At 43.2% G+C, this 24651-nt stretch overlaps 1 protein-coding gene and 1 long non-coding RNA gene across 2 annotated transcripts in view; one reads left to right on the top strand and one right to left on the bottom strand.

Annotated features, from left to right (window-relative positions):
• LOC149980048 (uncharacterized) overlaps positions 1 to 17380 on the bottom strand; it is a 242647-nt gene extending 225267 nt beyond the window's left edge. Inside the window, exons 1-2 of the long non-coding RNA XR_016483779.1 lie at positions 17257 to 17380; positions 16827 to 16888 (exon numbers count right to left, since the gene is read on the bottom strand). This is a non-coding gene — a long non-coding RNA (uncharacterized LOC149980048). The remainder of the gene's footprint in view (positions 1 to 16826; positions 16889 to 17256) is intronic.
• LOC110534205 (claudin-4-like) lies at positions 2786 to 5094 on the top strand. Its single transcript, XM_021618925.3, has one exon. It carries the CDS (start codon positions 3274 to 3276, stop codon positions 3916 to 3918), a length of 645 nt encoding a protein of 214 aa, XP_021474600.2. The 5' UTR covers positions 2786 to 3273; the 3' UTR covers positions 3919 to 5094.
• Positions 17381 to 24651: the final 7271 nt, after the last annotated feature.

The raw sequence follows: 24651 nt of genomic DNA, 5'->3' as shown, positions 1-24651 counted from the left end.
TTGCCAAACACGTAACTGAAACATGAACCAACTTTGCGGCGATTGTAAAGCTACATTTGATACAAATTAAAGTGATATTTGAGACCTCTCTCTAACCAATTAATTGTACACAGGTTATGTTTTCAGTTTGTGAGTGTGTGATATGGTGTTCTAGAAAGACAAATGTTTATAAACAATAGTGTAGTGTGGCCCAGCCCCCAAAATGACTCTTTACACTATATCCTTTGTGATGTATTTGCAATGCTGCATTATCTCATCAAATCTTGGGTTGCTGGACCACAAACAGCATAACTGTTGTGTGTCCCCAAGTTTGTCTGTACAACTGCTTTTGTCAGCTGAACAGTGCTTCACGGACAACTAAGGCCAAAGCAGCAGACTAAGCTAACATATGTCATTTTTTTAAGATGTCCATATCCAGGCAGGGTAGCCTAGTGGTTAGCGTGTTGGACTAGTGATGGAAGGTTGCAAGTTCAAATCCCCGAGCTGACAAGGTACAAATCTGTAGTTCTGCCCCTGAACAGGCAGTTAACCCACTGTTCCTAGGCCGTCATTGAAAATAAGAATTTGTTCTTAACTGACTTGCCTAGTTAAATAAAGGGTAAAAAAAACTATTTGATTTTGAAAAAAAGGGTTGATAAAATATTGAATTTGGCCTTTACTACGATAGTCCATATAAACACTCAGGAAATGTTAACGTTTAATTTTTTTTTTTTTAACCCCATATCTCTAGCTTAAAATGACAGATTTTGATGGGGATTTCTTTCATTATGTTACTTTAGAAGAATGATGCGCGGGAATGATGATGATGCGCGGGTGCATCAATAGACTCTTAAGGATTTAAAAGTGACTCAATATTAGTTATACTTATGACGGACAACAATTGAAAGTGTGGGTGACATTTTTTATGGTATTTCTAACCTGGCATTGGGTATACATGGATGATCCCTGGCCGTGTAATGTGAGTGTGTATCTAACCGATACAGAGATGAGGGAAAGGAAGGGGATACCTAGTCAGTTGTACAACTAAATGCATTCCACTGAAATGTGTCTTCCGCATTTAACCCAACCCCTCTGAATCATAGAGGTGGGGGAGTTAGTATGCTAAGGGTGTCTATGCTCTTTGTCTCTCACTTTCTCTCTCTGTTTACTCAGAAAACAGTTGTGCAGGTTTTCAGGGATCTGGGAATATTTGCACACACAATTGCTCTGTTACAGGAACAGACACAGAAACCTGCTGGCTGTGGAAAGCCAGCAGGTTTCTGTGGAAGTAGGCTAACATAATAAAGCGACACCAATTCTGACAGGAACGTTAACCTTTTCCTTATTGTCTTTTATTAATACATTCCAATTGGAATACAAACTAAGGAAGAAGTATACAAACTATGGAATAATTACCATTAGAGTCAAGGGACCAAGAGACCGCTGTCAGAAATCACTATCATAAAATGTAATTGTGTACTTTGCTATAGGTCTAGGGGGATCACAGTGTAAGGCGTATTACTCTGTGTCTGTGTCTGTGTCTGTGTGTGTGTGTGTGTGTGTGTGTGTGTGTGTGTGTGTGTGTGTGTGTGTGTGTGTGTGTGTGTGTGTGTGTGTGTGTGTGTGTGTGTGTGTGTGTGTGTGTGTGTGTGTGTGTGTGTGTTTTATCCATGCAAATAAGTAGCCACAGGCCCAAACCAACAACTGGTTTCCCCTCCTACATGCTTTTTTTGTGTGAAATACACCTGTATTCAAACCATTATATGACACTTCCTGACTTGTTCCACCAATTTGGTGCCTTTGAGACAAACAAGTTATAATAAGAAATCATTTTACTTAATTTGAACATGTTTCACTTCGTAAAAATATGTTTTCTCATCTCAAAAATGTTTAAATTACTTTACTATATTAAAAGCCAAATAAAGTAACATGATTGACCGTGCCAAGGTTGATGATTTCATTCTAAATCAGCAATGAATCCCCCTGTGACAGGGAGAATGGAAGCTTGTTCTGTGCACCAGGAAGTGGCAATTTAATGCAAGCTTCACAAACAAAATGTAATTTGTTCAAACATTTCAAGCCTGTATATCTCTGAGTAACAGGGTAACAGGGTTGACGTGTTACTGTATGCATGACCCACTCAGTTTTTATCCACACTATGATTTTACTTTCAGATGTTGAATGTTTCTTTTGAATTTGTATTTATTTAAATGAAGAGTTTCACCATATTAAAATGGTGAGAGTTCAGTTCACATAAAAGGGTTGATCTTAAAACGAGGGACAGACTTAAATGAATCGCTAATCACATGAAATAAATTATAATCTTCAGAAATGACTATGTCAAAGCCACAAAATAACTAGTGCTTTACAATGATGGTAAAAACTTGGATAAAGTGTGCGGTTAAGTGCGTTAAAATATTCCTAGAAGTCACAGAGGGTGCAAGGAGGGACATGTCAAATGCAGAAGTTTGGCACTTTAGCAAGTCTTTATTCATGTTAAAAAGGCACTCATTACGCAAAAGGAACTCATTTCGTGGAACGACCCACCTATACCAGCCTGTACCTCAAATATACAGTGTAAATCCAGTCAGAAGACATGATTTAGCATACTTTTCCCCAACATTTAGAGGGCATTATTTCTTCTGAAAGGCATGAAAAAAGAGAGCAGGCAAAGCCAGGGTAATTGTCATTGTCCTTATGTTCCTGTAAGGAACAGTCAAATTACAGGTGAAACCCTCCCCTCTGGCTGCCTCCTCCCTCCCTCCCTCCCTCACTTCTCTTCTCTCATCTCTCATGCTTCTCCTCCCTCCTCCACCTCCCCCATCCATCCACTTCTCTCAGTAGCATCTATGGGCAGGTCATTGTTTTTGTGAAGAGCTTGAAGACACCTGTTCTACCATACGGAGACATCATCACCAGGTGACTGCTCCCTTCCTTCTCTCCTGCCTACCCTGGGGTATAAAGGATCTCTGATTATGTGGCAGCATCACTTAGCTACATCACACCCCCACACACAGAGCGAGAAAGAGAGAGCGAGAGAGCGAGAGAGCGAGAGAGGAGTACAAGGAAGAACACTGAACACAAAGAACCACTAAGAAGTTCCAGATTTGGAACAGAATCTTCTGTCTTTGATTAGAATCTCAGCTTGACTGAATCCTCTGTTAGTTCTAGAATTTGTGTGCTGGATTCTGGAAGTTGAGAATCTCAGCAGGTTCGAAGAACTTCTTAGTTAAGTCACTTCCTCGTTCCTCCAGGAAGGGCAGGTGTTGGAGAGAGCCAGTCCAGGGAGCCAGCATGTCGATGGGCATGGAGATTGTGGGGATTGCCCTGGGCGTCATAGGATTCATCCTGGGCATCGTGGTCTGTGCTTTGCCCTTGTGGAAGGTGACGGCCTATATCGGAGCCAACATTATCACATCCCAGACCATATGGGAGGGCCTGTGGATGAACTGTGTGACCCAGAGTACGGGCCAGATGCAGTGTAAGGTCTACGACTCCCTCCTGGCCTTGCCCCAGGACCTACAAGCCGCCAGAGCCATGACAATCATCGCAATCACCCTGGGGATTCTAGGGGTGATGGTCTCCATCGTCGGAGCCAAGTGCACCAACTGCATCGATGATGAACCCTCCAAAGCTAAAGTCATGATCATCTCCGGAATTTTCTTCATCCTGGCCGGGATCCTAGTTCTCATCCCTGTCTCCTGGTCGGCCAGCACCATCATCCAAGACTTCTACAACCCCCTGCTGATCAACGCACAGAAGAGGGAGCTGGGGGCCTCTCTCTACATTGGCTGGGGGGCTGCAGCCCTGCTACTGATCGGAGGGGCTATGCTGTGCAGCTCCTGCTCCCCCAGGGAGGAGAAGAGGTACAAGCCCCCCGGCTACTCCGCCCCTCACAGCGGGGGCGCAGCGGGATACGTCAGGAAGGACTACGTCTGAGAGAGATTTCTTCACCTGCCTGATTGAATGGAGGGCAGAAAAAATGAAGGAAAAGAAGAGGAGAGGTATCGCTATCCTGAACATTAGCGTGTTTGTTTGCTGTCTGACACAAAAACTAGGAGAGGAATCTCCTAGAAAGACTCCAGCACCGTACTGTAAATTTAAACTTGAAGGGTCTTGGTTTTCAAGTACTTGAGAAAAAAATCTATAGTTTTGCACAGTATGTGGGCTCATATTTGTAGTGCAGTACTGAGGGCCTTATTGTATCCGTAGTATGCTATTGGCAAGGTAGGATTTTGTTACACTGAAACTTTTAGCTAAAATGTTGCACTGTGTATCACTGACACAGAGGAGGAACTAGGAACTGTTTTTACATGGATTTGACATGGATTTGATCAAGAGATTCAGTTTGTGTGTGTGTGTGTGTGTGTGTGTGTGTGTGTGTGTGTGTGTGTGTGTGTGTGTGTGTGTGTGTGTGTGTGCGCATGCGTGCGTGTGTGCGTGCGCGTGTCTTTTGAATGTATTTGACTATGAGAGATTGTGCTAGGTTCATGATACAGCCTCAGGTCACATTATCATAGATGTCTTCCTCTTCACAGTTTCACTGTATTTAGGTCAATGTGTGTATATGTTTGGTGTAATAAGATTTTTTTTTTGTACAAACAATCATATATTACATAGCTTTTTTAATATCATGCATGCTTTGTGTTCAGATTTTTTTCTCAGAAATATTATGATACTGTGTCTGTACTGTCACTTGTGAAGGAAGAAGACTATTCCATTTGTATAGTTGTGCAGTGTGTAAAACCATGATTCTAATAGGAGGGACAGTAAACCAGGATCATTATATGTAGTGATGAGATAGCATTGAAAATGTTAATTTTGTCTTTGTGTCATAAGCAATCCATGGTTCCTGCCAGTGCTGGGTAAAGATATGAGGGAGTCATGACCCTTTCCTTAGGACCATCTGGCAGAACGCCCAGAATATGTTCTATGAATTAAGATAGGAGATGGCGCCAGTCATATGCTGGAATCAATCCGATGAATCATGTTTATGTTGGTTTTTATGTGGCCGCATATAAGTCACTATGTATAGAGCTCACTTCAGACTGGTAATTTCTGCATCCAACTGACTGACCTCTCCAGCTTGCTGAAAATAAAGAGTGATTCATGTAATATTGACTTCAAGTGTATCGCGTTTCAGGTAAGACCCAAATGCAGTCAGTGTCGAAGTAACAAAAGTTTATTACAAGGGCAGGCAAAACGACAGGTCAAGGGCAGGCAGAGGTCAGTAATCCAGATAGGGTACAAAAGGTCCAGAACAGCAGGCAGTCTCAGGGTCAGTGTAGGCAGGGGTCAATAATCCTGTGTCGTGTGGCAAGGTACAGAACGGCTGGCAGGCTCAGGGTCAGGGTAGGCAGAATGGTCAAAAGTGGGAAAAACTAGAAAACAGGAACTTGAACAGACAAGGGGAAAATCTCTGGTAGGTTTCACGAAACAAAATTAACTGGCAACAGACAAACAGACAACACAGGTATAAATACACTGAGGGGAAGATTGGCGACACCTGGATGGGGGTGGAGACAAGCACAAACACAGGTGAAACAGATCAGGGAGTGACAATACCCCTGCACCTCTCTAGGGGTGTCACCTGGTGTCCAACCTGGGTGCATACCTGGCTGACCAAGGTGCCGGCTTTGGAAATCCGCGATGAGGCCTGGGTCCAGGATGTCCCTAGCGGGGACCCAGCACCTCTCCTCCAGAACATTACCCTCCCAGTCAACCAGGTACTGGAACCCCCTGCCCCAAGGTTGAACTTTCATTAGACGGCTCACCGTGTACGCCGGTTGGCCGTCGATGAGACGGGGCAGAGGGGTGGGTTTGGAAACAAATCAAATCAAATCAAATCAAATTTTATTTGTCACATACACATGGTTAGCAGATGTTAATGCGAGTGTAGCGAAATGCTTGTGCTTCTAGTTCCGACAATGCAGTAATAACAAGTAATCTAACTAACAATTCCAAAACTACTGTCTTGTACACAGTGTAAGGGGATAAAGAATATGTACATAAGGATATATGAATGAGTGATGGTACAGAGCAGCATAGGCAAGATACAGTAGATGGTATCGGGTACAGTATGTACAAATGAGATGAGTATGTAAACAAAGTGGCATAGTATAGTATAAAGTGGCTAGTGATACATGTATTACATAAGGATACCGTCGATGATATAGAGTACAGTATATACGTATGCATATGAGATGAATAATGTAGGGTAAGTAACATTTATATAAGGTAGCATTGTTTAAAGTGGCTAGTGATATATTTACATCATTTCCCATCAATTCCCATTATTAAAGTGGCTGGAGTTGAGTCAGTGTCAGTGTGTTGGCAGCAGCCACTCAGTGTTAGTGGTGGCTGTTTAACAGTCTGATGGCCTTGAGATAGAAACTGTTTTTCAGTCTCTCGGTCCCAGCTTTGATGCACCTGTACTGACCTCGCCTTCTGGATGATAGCGGGGTGAACAGGCAGTGGCACGGGTGGTTGATGTCCTTGATGATCTTTATGGCCTTCCTGTGACATCGGGTGGTGTAGGTGTCCTGGAGGGCAGGTAGTTTGCCCCCGGTGATGCGTTGTGCAGACCTCACTACCCTCTGGAGAGCCTTACGGTTGAGGGCGGTGCAGTTGCCATACCAGGCGGTGATACAGCCCGCCAGGATGCTCTCGATTGTGCATCTGTAGAAGTTTGTGAGTGCTTTTGGTGACAAGCCGAATTTCTTCAGCCTCCTGAGGTTGAAGAGGCGCTGCTGCGCCTTCTTCACGATGCTGTCTGTGTGAGTGGACCAATTCAGTTTGTCTGTGATGTGTATGCCGAGGAACTTAAAACTTGCTACCCTCTCCACTACTGTTCCATCGATGTGGATAGGGGGGTGTTCCCTCTGCTGTTTCCTGAAGTCCACAATCATCTCCTTAGTTTTGTTGACGTTGAGTGTGAGGTTATTTTCCTGACACCACACTCCGAGGGCCCTCACCTCCTCCCTGTAGGCCGTCTCATCGTTGTTGGTAATCAAGCCTACCACTGTTGTGTCGTCCGCAAACTTGATGATTGAGTTGGAGGCGTGCGTGGCCACGCAGTCGTGGGTGAACAGGGAGTACAGGAGAGGGCTCAGAACGCACCCTTGTGGGGCCCCAGTGTTGAGGATCAGCGGGGAGGAGATGTTGTTGCCTACCCTCACCACCTGGGGGCGGCCCGTCAGGAAGTCCAGTACCCAGTTGCACAGGGCGGGGTCGAGACCCAGGGTCTCGAGCTTGATGACGAGCTTGGAGGGTACTATGGTGTTGAATGCCGAGCTGTAGTCGATGAACAGCATTCTCACATAGGTATTCCTCTTGTCCAGATGGGTTAGGGCAGTGTGCAGTGTGGTTGAGATTGCATCGTCTGTGGACCTATTTGGGCGGTAAGCAAATTGGAGTGGGTCTAGGGTGTCAGGTAGGGTGGAGGTGATATGGTCCTTGACTAGTCTCTCAAAGCACTTCATGATGACGGATGTGAGTGCTACGGGGCGGTAGTCATTTAGCTCAGTTACCTTAGCTTTCTTGGAAACAGGAACAATGGTGGCCCTCTTGAAGCATGTGGGAACAGCAGACTGGTATAGGGATTGATTGAATATGTCCGTAAACACACCGGCCAGCTGGTCTGCGCATGCTCTGAGGGCGCGGCTGGGGATGCCGTCTGGGCCTGCAGCCTTGCGAGGGTTAACACGTTTAAATGTGTTACTCACCTCGGCTGCAGTGAAGGAGAGACCGCATGTTTTCGTTGCAGGCCGTGTCAGTGGCACTGTATTGTCCTCAAAGCGGGCAAAAAAGTTATTTAGTCTGCCTGGGAGCAAGACATCCTGGTCCGTGACTGGGCTGGATTTCTTCCTGTAGTCCGTGATTGACTGTAGACCCTGCCACATGCCTCTTGTGTCTGAGCCGTTGAATTGAGATTCTACTTTGTCTCTGTACTGGCGCTTAGCTTGTTTGATAGCCTTGCGGAGGGAATAGCTGCACTGTTTGTATTCGGTCATGTTACCAGACACCTTGCCCTGATTAAAAGCAGTGGTTCGCGCTTTCAGTTTCACACGAATGCTGCCATCAATCCACGGTTTCTGGTTAGGGAATGTTTTAATCGTTGCTATGGGAACGACATCTTCAACGCACGTTCTAATGAACTCGCACACCGAATCAGCGTATTCGTCAATGTTGTTATCTGACGCAATACGAAACATCTCCCAGTCCACGTGATGGAAGCAGTCTTGGAGTGTGGAGTCAGCTTGGTCGGACCAGCGTTGGACAGACCTCAGCGTGGGAGCCTCTTGTTTTAGTTTCTGTCTGTAGGCAGGGATCAACAAAATGGAGTCGTGGTCAGCTTTTCCAAAAGGGGGGCGGGGCAGGGCCTTATATGCGTCGCGGAAGTTAGAGTAACAATGGTCCAAGGTCTTTCCTCCCCTGGTTGCGCAATCGATATGCTGATAAAATTTGGGGAGTCTTGTTTTCAGATTAGCCTTGTTAAAATCCCCAGCTACAATGAATGCAGCCTCCGGATAAATTGTTTCCAGTTTGCAGAGAGTTAAATGAAGTTCGTTCAGAGCCATCGATGTGTCTGCTTGGGGGGGGATATATACGGCTGTGATTATAATCGAAGATAATTCTCTTGGTAGATAATGCAGTCTACATTTGATTGTGAGGAATTCTAAATCAGGTGAACAGAATGATTTGAGTTCCTGTATGTTTCTTTCATCACACCATGTCACGTTGGCCATGAGGCATACGCCCCCGCCCCTCTTCTTACCAGAAAGATGTTTGTTTCTGTCTGCGCGATGTGTGGAGAAACCCGTTGGCTGCACCGCTTCGGATAGCGTCTCTCCAGTGAGCCATGTTTCAGTGAAGCAAAGGACGTTACAGTCTCTGATGTCCCTCTGGAATGCTACCCTTGCTCGGATTTCATCAACCTTGTTGTCAAGAGACTGGACATTGGCAAGAAGAATGCTAGGGAGTGGTGCGCGCTGTGCCCGTCTCCGGAGTCTGACCAGAAGACCGCCTCGTTTCCCTCTCTTTCGGAGTCGTTTTTTTGGGTCGCTGCATAGGATCCACTCCGTTGTCCTGTTTGTAAGGCAGAACACAGGATCCGCGTCGCGAAAAACATATTCTTGGTCGTACTGATGGTGAGTTGATGCTGATCTTATATTCAGTAGTTCTTCTCGACTGTATGTAATGAAACCTAAGATGACCTGGGGTACTAATGTAAGAAATAACACGTAAAAAAACAAAAAACTGCATAGTTTCCTAGGAACGCGAAGCGAGGCGGCCATCTCTGTCGGCGCCGGAAGTACAAGAGACAAAGGGCTGTGAGACTGTGAGACATTGGTTTAATTCTGGAAACATGAAAAGTGGGATGTATACGGAAGGTACATGGCAACAGAAGAGCAGAGCAAGGAAGGGTGTTGTGGGCGCAGGCAGTGCAGAGTTGTCTCCAGGTCTTGGTTGGCTCGCTCCGACTAGCAGTTGAAATGGGGGTGGAACCCAGAGGATAGGCTGGCTGACGACCCAATGAGTGGCAAGAACGCCTTCCAGAACCAGAACCAGAACTGAGGACCCCGGTTGGAGACCATGCCCACAGGCAGTCCATGTATCCGGAAGACAAGCTGCACCATGAGCTGGGCCACCTCTTTGGCAGAGTGAAGCTTGGGGAGAGGAATGAAGTGGGCAGCTTTGGAAAACCGACCCACTAAGGTCAGGATGTTGTCATCAGACGGGGGAGAGACACGTGACAAAGTCCAGGGATATATGAGACCAGGGATGGTAAGGGACAGGCAGAGGTTGAAGGAGACCAGCCGGAGCTTGCCGAGGAGTCTTGTTCTGTGCACAGATTGTAAATGCGGCGACGAACGAGGAGACGTCAGGAACCACCAAATGCTTTGTCGCACAAAGGCCAGGGTCCGCTGGGAGCCTGGGTGGCAGGCAAGCCTGGAGGAGTGGGCCAACTCCAGGATGAGGAGCAGACCCTGTCAGGAACGAACATCCGGTTATCTCCACTTCTCCAATGCTATCTTCACCGTGAGAAACTCACGATTCCCCACATCATAGTTCCTCTCTGTGGAGTTGAGGCGGTAGGAGAAGAAGGCGCAGGGATGTAATTTGAGGTCCAGGGCAGAACGCTGGTACAAGACAGCCCCCACTCTGACATCCGAAGAATTGGCATCCACCACGAACTGGCGTGACGGGTCAGGATGAACCAAGATGGGAGCTGTGCTGAAGCGGTGTTTGAGATTCCGGAATGCCCGGTCAGCAGCTTGGGACCACATGAACTGAACCATGGCAAAGGTGAGTGCAGACAGGGGGGAAACCAGGGTGCTGTAACCCCCGATAAAGTGGCAATAAAAATAGGTGAATCCCAGGAAACGTTACAGCTGCACTCTGGATGTAAGCTGGGGCCAATCCACCACCGCTCTCACCTTTCCGGGATCCATCTGTACACTCCCTGCAGCGATGATGTAACCCAGAAAGGAGATGGTGGAGCGATGGACAATTAAAGGGTTGCCTAAAAACCTGGTACCAAGCAACACATGATGTCTTTGTTGGGTGTGGCTGGTTACTGTCGTCCGTGGTTGAAATACTATGCAGAGATAGTTCAACCACTGCAGGATTGTATTTATGGGACAAAGATGGAGGCGAGTGAAGTTGTGGTCTGGTCCAATGAGGCTGAGGTAGCATTGGTAAAATTGAAACCAATTCTGATGTCCGCCCTTTGCCTGGGCCTGCCCGACCATACGAAACCTTTTCATCTGTTTGTTTCTGAGACGGGTGAGTTTATGTCAGCACTTTTGACGGAGTATCATGGATCTGATCTGTTATAATTCTAAACGATTGGATAGTGTGATCAGGGGAATGATTTCCTGTTTGAGATCGGTAGCGGCTGCTACTGAGGCTGTTTTGGCATGTTCTGATATTGTGGCTGTGTCTCCTCTAGTCCTCCATGTGCCCCATGCTGTGCACACAATTATTACACAGGCAAGAACGGCTCATTTAAAGCCTGCGAGACTGCTAGACGATCAGAACATTCTGTTGACAATGTCCCATGTTACTCTGAAACGGTGTACAATTCTTTACCCTTTAACTGAACTCTCCCAATAGCAGATGCTGGTGAAGACCATGGCTGTGACTTAGCCATTGAAATTGACTGTAGCCCTAGGTTGGACTTGAGGTACCCTGTTAGGAAATCCGGATTTGTAGATGGGTCTGCTCAGTATAATGATAAAGGAGAGCCTTAAGTTGGTTATGCTCTTGTGACTAATTTGAAGACTGTGGAGAGTGCAAGGTTCCCATCTCACTTGTCAGCTCAAGGAGCATAATTATATTTTGACTAGAGCTTTTATTTTGGATAAAGACAGCTCTGTTAACAAATACACAGACAGTAGGTATTAATTTGGTGTAGTGCATGATTTGGAACATTGTAGAAGAATAGAGGGTTTTTGACCTCCTCTGGAAAACAAATTACTCATGATAAGCTTGTGTCCTCTCTGTTGGAGGCTGTTCAACTCCCCTCTTCAATTTTGGTGATAAAGTGTCAGGCCCACACTCTAAAGATAACATTTATCTGGGGAATGCCAAGGCTAACTGTGCAGCTAAACTGGCTACTACTTCTTCTGTTTTCTCCCTCCTACAGATGGCAGCAGTTCCAGCTCCCACCAACCCTTTCTCTGTTAATGATATCGTTGCGTTACAGGCCAAGGCTGATGCTTTAGAGACACCTGAAGTGGGCGGGGTGCTGTCATAAGGACACCTCGGGTGTATGGCTTGATGAGTGGAGCAGACTTGCCATGCAAAATTGTCAAAGGAGGGATGGTGGATATTGTAAATAAATGTTGGTGTAGAGTATTGTATAGTGAGTGTTGACATGTTTTCTAAATGGATTGAATCTTTCCCTTGCAGGAGAGACACACCGGCTGCTGTGGCGAAAGCACTCGTGAGAGAGATCATACCCAGAACAGCTTGTCCCTTCAAGGAATGGAGGAGGTCATATTGTGTCACCCTTAACAGTGTTCTTAAGACTCTTTTCCCCCAGGTGAAGGCGTCTTTGCCAAATTTAGCAGGTGGAGCTGAACACTGTTTGAACCAGGTGATTTCGTGGTGGTGAAACACTTCAGGAGAAAGAGTTGGAAAGGCACTAAGCTCTTCTGACTTACTAATTAAATTAAACTGAAATTTCAATTCAAGAATTGACAAAATAGCATCTATTTTCAATGACAAACTGAAAAAGAAGAAAGAAAAAAAAGGAACTATTTAAAAAAATTCAAATCATTCCTGATTCGACTGACTTGAATTCGAATTTACCCCAACCGTGTATTGAAGTGTGCTGCAATGTGCTCTGGAGTGCCTCTACGTATTTTTGCCTCAAAATGAGCATTGCCCCACCCCACCTCACCTGTAACACTGACGCAGCCAAACCAGGGATAGCTATCTCTAGCCGGTATCAAACTGTCAACAGTTGGTTACTTCTCAAGGCTAGTGCGCACAGCATGTTACTGACATTTCAATTCATTACAACTCGTTTATCTCATTAGGGACAATTAAGTGTTGTGAAATATTAGAAACATTTAATGAGTAATTGGACCGAAACATTTGGATTGGGTTTTGTGTGGTAAGCTAGACATACACAATAGTTTCCTTATGACACCTTCTTCTCCTCTGACATAATGACATATTATTATGGTTCTTATCTGAGGGAACATTTCATGTTAAAAGTTCAAAGACAGAGAGACAGAGGGACAGAGAAAGAGAAAAAAAGAGGGTGAGAGAGACAGAGAGAGAGAGAGAGCAGGACATTTTTATTTACTGCGATTACAAATTGTGACTACAAATGATCATTTACAGGGAAAGTAGTTGCATAATTTGCATTCTGAAAAGTGCCGGACTTTAAAGAAATATCATGTCACCTAAATGACCAGAAAAAAAGGAACACAGCTGGAAGGTAGTTTGTCATTTACTCTAGGTTAGTGTGCCATTCACAGTCAATTAGTAACGATCCTTTAATTTCTTTATGGTGTTACAGCACTTAAATTGACTGCAGCCATTAGCGTGTATGTCATACTGTATGTGTGTCACTGTGTGTGCATGCTTGCCTTCTTTTTTAACAGGCTACCACTGTGTAAGCAGTTTGTGTTGTGTCCAGATATTGTATCTAATTCATTTCCATGTAAAAGGGCCGATGAGCACCAACGTGAAGTTCTTAGGACCATGTCAAAGCTGGTGTCACAATCAAATCAAATGAAATCACATTTTATTTGTCACATGCACCGAATACAACAGGTGTAAACCTTACTGTGAAATGCTTAAGGGCTTGTAAGTGAGCATTTCATGCCATTCGGAGAATTTGATTTGATGAGTCTATCTACAGTATATACTTTAATTAAGGCATATATACATTTTCCAAAAAATAAGAAATAAGTATTCAAATGTATTAGAAATACATCAAAATACAATAATGTTGAAGTAAAGGACTATGCCTATTAATATTAACACTTACACTACCATTCAAAAGTGTGGGGTCACTTAGAAATGTCCTTGTTTTTGAAAGAAAGCAAATGTTTTGTCCATTCAAATAACTTCAAATTGATCAGAAATACAGTGTGGATATTGTTAATGTTGTAAATGACTATTGTAGCTGGAAACGGCAGATTTTTTTTGACTATCTACATAGGCGTACAGAGGCCCATTATCAGCAACAATCAGTCCTGTGTTCCAATGGAACGTTGTGTTAGCTAATCAAAGTTTATCATTTTAATGTTGCTAATTGATCATTATAAAACAATTATGTTAGCACAGCTGAAAACTGTTGATCTGATTAAAGAAGCAATAAAACTGGCCTTTTTTAGACGTGTTGAGTATCTTGAGCATCAGCATTTGTGGGTTCGATTACAGGCTCAAAATGGCCAGAAACAAAGGATTCAAATTATAGCCAGCTTGTAGACTAATACCCAAATATGCAAAGGAGGATATTGCATCACCATGAAGAGAATGACATTCATATCCATAATTATGCAATTCTGTGTAGTACAGATCAAGGACCCATGATGAAATTACGTTACTGTAATTCCGTTACTGGGTGTAAATCCACTTCACTTACTGTAGTTCAATATTCATCTGAACACCCCATTATTTCTGCAGACATCTTTAACCTTAATTCGGAGCAGATATTTAGGGCTAGGCCGCGCAATTCAAATAGATAATTATAAAAATTATGGATATTAAACATTTAGGTATATATATGTGTCTTAAATTGGTTGAAAACATACATTTTTGTTAATCTAACTGCACTGTCCGATTTACAGTAGCTATTACAGCGAAAGCATGCCATGCGATTGTTTGAGGACCGTGCCGCACATCAAAATATTTTTCCACCGGCACAGGTTTCATAAATTCACAAAGAGCGATTAAATATTCAATTACTGTTTGAAACTCTTCCTCTGATTTGTCATCCAAAGGGACCCATGTATAACATGTAGTGTTGTTTTGTTAGATAAAATCCTTCTTTATATCCCAAAAAGTTTGTTTAGTTGGCGCCATCAATTTGAGTAATCCATTCGTTCAACATGCAGAGAAAGGAATCCGAAAATCTACCCCTGAACTTTGTTTCAACAAGTCAAAATATGCTTCTGTTAACTCCTCAGATACCCTAAAATGTAATCAAACTATAATATTTCTTATGGAAAGAAGTATGTTTAATAGGAAACCGATTTTAGCAGGTGCGTCCTGTCTTCATAGGCCGCACAAACACGAATTTCCAAGACTGTGTCCCTGTACTAAAACTGATATTTCTTATTCGTTTTTGAAGTTACAAGCCTGAAACCTTGAACATAGACTGCTGACACCCTGTGGAAAGCCATGGGAATTGCATCTTGGGAGCTAATTTCCAGTATGCCCTTATACTTGCCATTGTAAGACCATGGTCTCTCAAAAAAAAAAAGTCTGGTTGGTTTTTCTTTGGATCTTCTCCTACCATATCTATTGTGTTATATTCTCCTACACTATTTTAACATTTCTACAAACCACAAAGTGTTTTCTTTCCAATGGTACCAATTATATGCATATCCTGGCTTTAGGGCTTGAGCAACAGGTAGTTTACTTTGGGCACGTCATTCTATCGGAAATTGAGAAATAAAAAGGGGCCTAGCCCTAACAGAGTTTTTGGAAAATGTGAGGGAGATTTTACTGTAATTCTGTTACCATACTTTGCATTTGCACAGTTCTTCCAGTAAATGTGTTTTGTAAGATTTTCTGCATAAATAGTGCATAGGTTTGTATGGTTTGTTACACTTTGAAATCATTGGTTTTTGTTTGGCATACATTTTAAAGTGAAACATCTCAGTGCAATTCTGTGAACTTCTCTGTCCTTCCCTACACTTAGAAAAAAGGATTCGAAAAGGGTTCTTCAGCTGTCCCCATAGGAGAACCCTTTTTTGCTTCCATGTAGAACCCTCTGTGTAAAATGTTCAACCTGGAACCAAGAAGGATTCTTCAAAGGGTTCTCCTATGGGGACAGCGAAGAACCCTTTATAGCGCGTCTTTCCCCAAGAGTGTATCAGGACCTGACTCACTGGAAAAAAGAAAAAGCAGAAAAAGGCCCCCAAAAAATGTAGGTTGAAACTGTGGATCAGTTTTACTTTTACGGACATAGATTAAGTAAAACCAAAGGATCCCTCATTTATTTTTCATATATCAGTCACCAATAAACTTTCTTTCAAACGTTTGTCATCTCGTCCAAAAACATGGTTATAGTATGTGTGTGTGAGTGTGTGTAAGATCAGGTGCTGGTGGAAGGAACAGACAAGGCCTTGAGTGGTCATGCTCTGTGTAACATGGAGAGACAGACAGAGTTAAGTGACTGAGACACTGTGTCATGTCATCACTATGGTGATGCCGTGCATTGCCTGCTCTATCCTGGTAGATAATTCAGCTAAGACTTTTCTTCACTGTTTCTCTCTTTGTTGGTTTCAGCTGATCATAGATCAGCCAATGGCAGAAGGGCCCACAGAGAGAACACACAACCTGGTCCTAATTCAACTTTAATATTTCTTAGATTAAAATGAGGGACAGGCGGTGAGAAGGGGACTTGCAATTCGCTGGATAACATGTCCAATCAGTTCTTTTTCAAAGTTACACATTTTCCGTTACTCAGCATCATCTCACTAATAGAGTGTGTGTTTAGACCTCATCCCCATGCTCAATACGGATAAACACGTGACCCTAAATGAAAGGCCAAGATGAAAATGAGTGAATTGGCATATAAATGGGCGGTATACCCTCAAAATTGCACTGTCGTTCAAAAAGGTAAACACTTTTTGAACGATATACACTAATATTTTGCCACAGCGGAGATAAGTAAGTGTCTGAGACGCCGTACAATTCAGGCTAAAAGTGTAGTGGGCCTAATGACAATTGCCGAATTGTTAGTTTAATTCGTTTTTTTTTTGTAGGCTTTCCATTCATCAAATTGTGGGGGCACAGTGCACTGTTTGTAAGCTGGAATTATTTTGTGAGTGGACAAACGTGACTGGTTGTGTTAACCTTTCTGATCTCCCCATCCCGGATCCGGGTTCGTGAATACAGACTCAAGCTCATTACCATAACGCAACGTTAACTATTCATGAAAATCGCAAATGAAATGAAATAAATATGCTAGCTCTCAAGCTTAGCCTTTTGTTAACAACACTGTCATCTCAGATTTTCAAAATATGCTTCTCAACCATTGCAAAACAAGCATTTGTGTAACAGTATTGATGGCTAACGTAGCATTTAGCATTAACATTCAGCTGGCAACATTTACACAAAAAAACAGAAAAGCATTCAAAAAAATCATTTACCTTTGAAGAACTTCAGATGTTTTCAATGAGGAGACTCTCAGATAGCAAATGTTCAGTTTTTCCTGAAAGATTATTTGTTTAGGACAAATCGCTCCGTTTTCTGCGTCACGTTTAGCTATGAAAAAAACCCTGTATCCAGGATTGTGTAAATCTATCAGCAAGCTCATTAGCATAACACAACGTTAACTATTTATGAAAATCGCAAATGAAATGAAATAAATATGCCATCTCTCAAGCTTAGCCTTTTGTAAACAACACTGTCATCTCAGATTTTCAAAATATGCTTCTCAACCATAGGAAAACAATAATTTGTGTAAAAGTAGCTAGCTAGAGTTAGCATTTCGCGTTAGCATTTAGCGTTAGCATTAGCGTTAGCATCCAGCACGCAACATTAACAAAAACATAAAAGCCTTCAAATAAAATCATTTACCTTTGAAGAACTTCTGATGTTTTCAATGAGGATACTCTCAGTTAGATAGCAGATGCTCAGTTTTTCCAAAAAGATTCCTTGTGTATTAGAAATAGCTCCGTTTTATACATCACATTTGGCCACCAAAAAAAATCCATAAATTCAGTCCTCAAAACGCAAACTTTTTTCCAAATTAACTCCATAATATCGACTGAAAACATGGCAAACGTTGTTTAGAATCAATCATCAAGGTGTTTTTCACATATCTCTTCATTGATACATCGTTCTTGGACACATGCTTTCTCCCCTGAATCAAATGGTAAAGTGGAAGCAGCTGGCAATTGCGCACCGAATTCGACGCAGGACACCAGGCGGACACTTGGGAAATGTAGTCTCTTATGGTCAATCTTCCAATGATATGCCTACAAATACGTCACAATGCTGCTAAGACCTTGGGCGAACGACAGAAAGTGTAGGCTCATTCGTTGCGCAATCACAGCCATATAAGGAGAGAATGGAAAACAGAGCTTCAGAAATTCTGCTAATTCCTGGGTGATGCATCATCTTGGTTTCGCCTGTAGAATGAGTTCTGGGGCACTTACAGACAAAATCTTTGCAGATTCTGAAACTTCAGAGTGTTTTCTTTCCAAAACTGTCAAGAATATGCATAGTCGAGCATCTTTTCGTGACAAAATATCGCGCTTAAAACGGGAACGTTTTTTATCCAAAAATGAAATAGCGCCCCTAGAGCTCTAACAGGTTAAGGCCACATTATACATGATACAAGTTATATGGCACATCTTTACTAGGCCCACTAGAACCACAGAGATTATACTAACTTAATAGAGATTCTATATGTCATTCTATGATTAGACCCTGTGGCAAAGAAGGGGGTCGAGTGATAAATGGCAGATATGTGAGAGCAGAACTGAAAAGCGGGCTCTGCCCGATCACTAAATGGCCGACTGCCAAAACTACAAGTTCCAGAAGCAAGGGGAACCCTCAGAAGGTGGAGTCGACCCACAGATAAAGGGTCAAGAAAAACCAGGAAGAGGAAGAGAGAGGGCTGGAAGGATCTATGAACAATAGAGAAAGAGACTATAGAGATTGGCTGGATTTACCGTGTATGAACTGGACTTTTTGGACTTACCTGTTGGCGTTTGGACCTGGACCTACCTAGAACCTGATTAGTGTACTGAACCCTGCTATCCTTGACCTCGCCTACGGCCTGGGTGGACCAGGACTGAGAAACAAACACACAGGTACTGTCCTGTTTGAAAGAACTCTCATTCTTGGGTGATTTGGTGATAGTTTCCCACTTCATTTGTGACAAACGCTCCTGACCTTGAAGAGGTTTGCCACACGTGGTGGAGAATGCGGGCATGGACTAACCATACCGCTGGTTAGGTAGAAGAAAAATAAAAATGTTCAGTTAGCACTCCAAAGGGGAGTCAGGTTTTTTTTGTGGCTTTGTTTGGTTAGGACAGTTTCTCAGGAAAATGAGTATGGAGGGAGCCATACAGGCCCTGTTACAAGCGGAGGCCGCCCAACAAGAGGCAACTAGAGCTCAACAAATAGCTCATCAGGATGCAATGCGAATGTATCAGGACATGTTACAGGTCCAGCAGCGCACCAACCAGCTGCTCAGAGAAGAGCAAGAGAGAAACACACAGGAGTTAAGAGAAGGCATAAAGGGGCTAGTGGACCAAATTGGGGCTCAATTACCAGCTGCAAATACCCAGAGGTGGGCCAATCATTTTCTTCAAAAAATGACAGCACAGGATGATGTGGAAGCATATCTTACCACCTTCGAAAGGATGGCAGAGAGGGAGAAGTGGCCGAAAGAAGAAAGGGCAGGGCTTCTGGCACCATACCTGGCAGGGGACGCTCAAAAAGCGTATTTCGCCCTGGAGTTGAAAGATGCACAGGATTACAATAAACTAAAGGGAGAGATTCTGACTAGACTGGGAGTGACCGATACCGTAAGGCTTCCACCAGTGGACCTACCAACCTGGACAACCCCCACGAACACAGATGTTCGACTTGATTCACCTGGCACGGAAATGGTTGCGACCGGAGACCCGTTCATCCGCCGAGAACGTTGAGACCATCGTACTCAACCAGTTTCAGCGAGGTCTACCCCAAGAAGTGAGACGATGGGTTGGCCAGAACGAGGTACTTTCCGCCGACCATCTCGTGGGCCTGGTTGAACGGTATTGTACGGCAGGAACAGCTGAGCAGGCACAGGAGGAAAGTTTCCCGTTCCCCAGTCCTGGGCGAACCAGCGGACAGGGTAAGGCTGTCCCAACATATGGAGGGGGAAGAGAGCAGCGTGGGGCCATGAGGAAAGAATCAGAATCAGGCCGAGACACTAAGGGAAAAAACTAAAACTGGGACCGGGTGTCGAGGGGGTCTCCCCTCTAACCCCTATTATCTGTTACAATTGTAATCGATCGGGACGGCCCAAAACCAGGATCCAACCCTGCAGCAAGCCAGAGCAGACGTGCAGGTCGTAGATGGTACTCCCATAAATGATGGGTTGATGCCTAATAGTTTTCCCACTTCATCATGAAAAAGGGATTGGTGTACAGTCTCGAAAATAGGAGTTGATGTGGTGGAACAGTTGTTGGTCCCCACCCGGTACCGGAGGACAGTACTGGATCTAGCTCATGATCACATTCTGGGTGGACACCTTGGTATCGATAAAACCCGAGACCGGATTGTAAGGAGGTTTTACTGGCCAGGAAATCAGGCTGAAGTGGCTCGGCATTGTGGAGAATGCTCGGAGGGCCAGTTAACAGCTCCCCGACCAGCTGTTAGAAGCCCGTTAGTGCCACTCCCCATAATCGAAACGCCATTTGAGAGGATAGCGATGGATATAGTGGGCCCACTACCCAAATCCACCAGAGGGCACCAATACATTCTGATCATTCTAGATTATGCCACTCGCTACCCAGAAGCCATTCCCCTTTGGACGATGGCTTCCAAAAATATTGCAAAGGAATTAGTGCTCTTGTTCACCAGGGTAGGGGATCCAAAGGAGATCCTTACCGACCAGGGGACCCCCTTTATGTCCCGAATTATGGCGGACCTGTGTAAACTGTGGCAGGTGAAACAGTTGAGGACATCGGGTCAGGTGATTTAGACCCTTTGTTCTTTAAGATTGCTACCTCCCCTCTTCGGGAGGTTCCCATTGCTTGGAATGCAGCGACGGTTCGTCCTTTATTTAAATATAAACTGTTATAGGCCTATTTCTATTTTGCCCTGTTTATCAAAAGTGTTGGAAAAACTTGTCAATAATCAACTGACTGGCTTTCTTGATGTCTATAGTATTCTCTCTGGTATGCAATCTGGTTTTCGCTCAGGTTATGGATGTGTCACTGCAACCTTAAAGCTCCTCAATGATGTCACCATTGCCCTTGATTCTAAGCAATGTTGTGCTACTATTTTTATTGACTTGGCCAAAGATTTTGATACGGTAGACCATTCCATTCTTGTGGGCTGGCTAAAGAGTATTGGTGTCTTCCGTAAAGACTTTTTGAAATCTGACACAGCGGTTGCATTAACTTCTTGCGTCGAGCCTTCCCGGATCCGGGATCGTGACTACAGCCTCAAGCCCATTACCATAACGCAACGTTAACTATTCATGAAAATCGCAAATGAAATTAAATAAATATGCTAGCTCTCAAGCTTAGACTTTTGTTAACAACACTGTTATCTCAGATTTTCAAAATATGCTTCTCAACCATAGGAAAACAAGCATTTGTGTAACAGTATTCATAGCTAGCGTAGCATTTAGCGTTAGCATTCAGCAGGCAACATTTTCACAAAAATCAGAAAAGCATTCAAATAAAATAATTTACCTTTGAAGAACTTCAGATGTTTTCAATGAGGAGACTCTGTTAGATAGCAAATGTTCAGTTTTTCCTGAAAGATTATTTGTTTAGGAGAAATCGCTCCGTTTGGTGCTACCAAAAAACGAAAATTCAGTCATCAAAACGCCAAACTTTTTTCCAAATTAACTCCATAATATCGACTGAAACATGGCAAACGTTGTTTAGAATCAATCCTCAAGGTGTTTTTCACATATCTCTTCGATGATATATCGTTCGTGGAAGTGTGCTTTCTCTTCTGAATCCCAGGAGAAAATGCCTGCAGCTGAAGATTACGCACCAATTTAGACAAAGGACACCGGGCGGACCCCTTGTAAATGCAGTCTCTTATGGCCAATCTTCCAATGATATGCCTACAAATACGTCACAATGCTGCAGACACCTTGGAGAAACGACAGAAAGGGCAGGCTCATTCCTGGCGCATTCACAGCCATATAAGGTGACAATGGAAAAAAGCGCCTCAGAAATTTTGTTCACTTCCTGTTTGAAGTTTCATCTTGGTTTCGCCTGTAGCATCAGTTCTGGGGCACTCACAGACAATATCTTTGCAGATTTGGAAACGTTACAGTGTTTTCTTTCCAAAGCTGTCAATTATATGCATAGTCAAGCATCTTTTATATATCTTTTATCTTTTAATATTGCGCTTAAAACGGGAACGTTTTTTTATCCAATAATGAAATAGCGCCCCCATAGATTCAACAGGTTAAGGAGAAGTTTATCTATATTTCCATGTATAACACTTGTATTTTCATCAACATTTATAACGAGTATTTCTGTAAATTTACGTGGCTCTCTGCAAAATCACTGGATATTTTTGGAACTACTGAACATAACGCGCCAATGTATTCTGAGATTTTTTGAAAAAATATGAACTTTATCGAACAAAACATACATGTATTGTGTAACATGAAGACCTATGAGTGTCATCTGATGAAGATCATCAAAGGTTAGAATTAATCACTATCTCTATTTCTGATTTTTGTGACTCCACTCTTTGGCTGGAAAAATGGCTGTGTTTTTCTGTGACTTGGCTCTGACCTAACAATCGTTTGTGGTGCTTTTGCTGTAAAGCCTATTTGAAATCGGACACTGTGGTGGGATTAACAACAAGATTGCCTTTAAAATGGTATAAGATACTTGTATGTTTGAGGAATTTTAATTATGAGATTTCTGTTTTGAATTTGGCGCTCTGCACTTTCACTGGCTGTTGTCATATCGATCCCGTTGACGGGATTTCAGCCCTAAGAAGTTTTAAGCACACAGTCAAGACAACGCAGGAGTGGCTTCGGCCCAAGTCTCTGAATGTCCTTGAGTGGCTCAGCCAGAGCCAGGACATTGAACCCGATCGAACATCTATGGAGAGACCTGAAAATAGCTGTGCAGCCTGACAGAGCTTGAGAGGATCTGCAGAGAAGAAAGGGAGAAACTCCCCAAATAATGGTTTTCCTAGCTTGTAGCGGCATACCCAAGAAGAATCAAGGCTGTAATCGCTGCCTGAAGTGGTTCAACAAAGTACTGAGTAATGGGTCTGAATCCGTATGTAAATGTGATAATTCATTTTAGTATTTTTTTTTATACATTTGCAAACATTTCTAAAAAGCTGTTTTTCCTTTGTCATTATGGGGTATACTGTAATTTTCAGAGGAAGGGGAGGACCCTCCTCCGTGAATTTTAGACAAATGTAAATGGTGAAACATAAAACCATAATAAATATATTAACATGTCACCAAATAATTGATTAAAACATCCTGTTTTGCAATGAAGGTCTACAGTAGCCTCAACAGCATTCTGTAGGGTAGCATCATGGTGTGGCCAGATGACAGCTAGTTTCCATGCTCCTCTGGGTACATTGACTTCAACACAAAACCTAAAATGCTCATGGTTTTCAACCTCTTCCATAGACGTACACAGTAATTATGAAATCTTCCGGGGGAACATCCTCCAACCTAACTGACATGTTGTCCACCCAATCAACAGATCAAAGAATGAATAGTAATAGTAATAGTACTGAAAGCATACGCTGAAGATAGCTAGCACTACAGTGCATATAATATGGTAAGTAGTTGACTCAAAGAGAGAGAAGCAGAATAGCAGAACAGTTTTTAACAAATACATTTCTTAAGAAATTTAAGAAGCGAGAGATATACATACATACATACATACAGTGGGGCAAAAACGTATTTAGTCAGCCACCAATTGTGCAAGTTCTCCCACCTAAAAATATGAGAGAGGCCTGTAATTTTCATCATAGGTACACTTTAACTATGACAGACAAAATGAGAAAAAAAATCCTAAAAATAACAATGTAGAATTTTTTTATGAATTTCTTTGCGAATTATGGTGGAAAATAAGTATTTGGTCAATAACAAAAGTTTTTCTCAATACTTTGTTATATACCCTTTGTTGGCAATGACAGAGGTCAAACATTTTCTGTAAGTCTTCACAAGGTTTTCACACACTGTTGCTGGTATTTTGGCCCATTCCTCCATGCAGATCTCCTCTAGAGCAGTGATGTTTTGGGGCTGTTGCTGGGCAACACGGACTTTCAACTCCCTCCAAAGATTTTCTATGGGGTTGAGATCTGGAGACTGGCTAGGCCACTCCAGGACATTGAAATGCTTCTTACAAAGCCACTCCTTCGTTGCCCGGGCGGTGTGTTTGGGATCATTGTCTTGCTGAAAGACCCAGCCACGTTTCATCTTCAATGCCCTTGCTGATGGAAGGAGGTTTTCACCCAAAATCTCACGATACATGGCCCCATTCATTCGTTCCTTTACACGGATCAGTCGTCCTGGTCCCTTTGCAGAAAAACAGCCCCAAAGCATGATGTTTCCATGTTTTCCTACTGATGGTAGGCTTTGTTACTTTGGTCCCAGCTCTCTGCAGGTCATTCACTAGGTCCCCCCGTGTGGTTCTGGGATTTTATTTAGTCTACAATTTCGTTTCTGGTGTCCTTTGACAGCTCTTTGGTCTTGGCCATAGTGGAGTTTGGAGTGTGACTGTTTGAGGTTGTGGACAGGTGTCTTTTATACTGATAACAAGTTCAAACGGGTGCCATTAATACAGGTAACGTGTGGAGGACAGAGGAACCTCTTAAAGAACAAGTTACAGGTCTGTGAGAGCCAGAAATCTTGCTTGTTTGTAGGTGACCAAATACTTATTTTCCACCATAATTTGCAGATAAATTCATTAAAAATCCTTCAATGTGATTTTCTGGATTTTTTTTCTTCTCATTTTGTCTGTCATAGTTGAAGTGTACCTATGATGAAAATTACAGGCCTCTCTCATCTTTTTAAGTGGGTGAACTTGCACAATTGGTGGCTGACTAAATACTTTTTTGCCCCACTGTATAAAAATACTTTCACCTTCACTTACCAGCTAATGCAGTTAGTTAGTTTAGCCTACTCCAACACCTGGCACAAAACAGCGAGGGATGCTATGTTACCTAGTTGGCTATGGCTATCCAACACGGGAACTCTTCAAGTCGAGGAAAGCTTTTGGTTTTACTCATTCATTGCCACTG

Source organism: Oncorhynchus mykiss, chromosome 10 (genome assembly GCF_057628025.1).
Source record: "Oncorhynchus mykiss isolate SJ-2025 chromosome 10, ASM5762802v1, whole genome shotgun sequence".
NCBI lineage: Eukaryota > Metazoa > Chordata > Actinopteri > Salmoniformes > Salmonidae > Oncorhynchus > Oncorhynchus mykiss.
The sequence above is the reverse complement of the archived record's forward strand: the minus strand, read 5'-3'. Positions and strand labels throughout refer to the sequence as shown.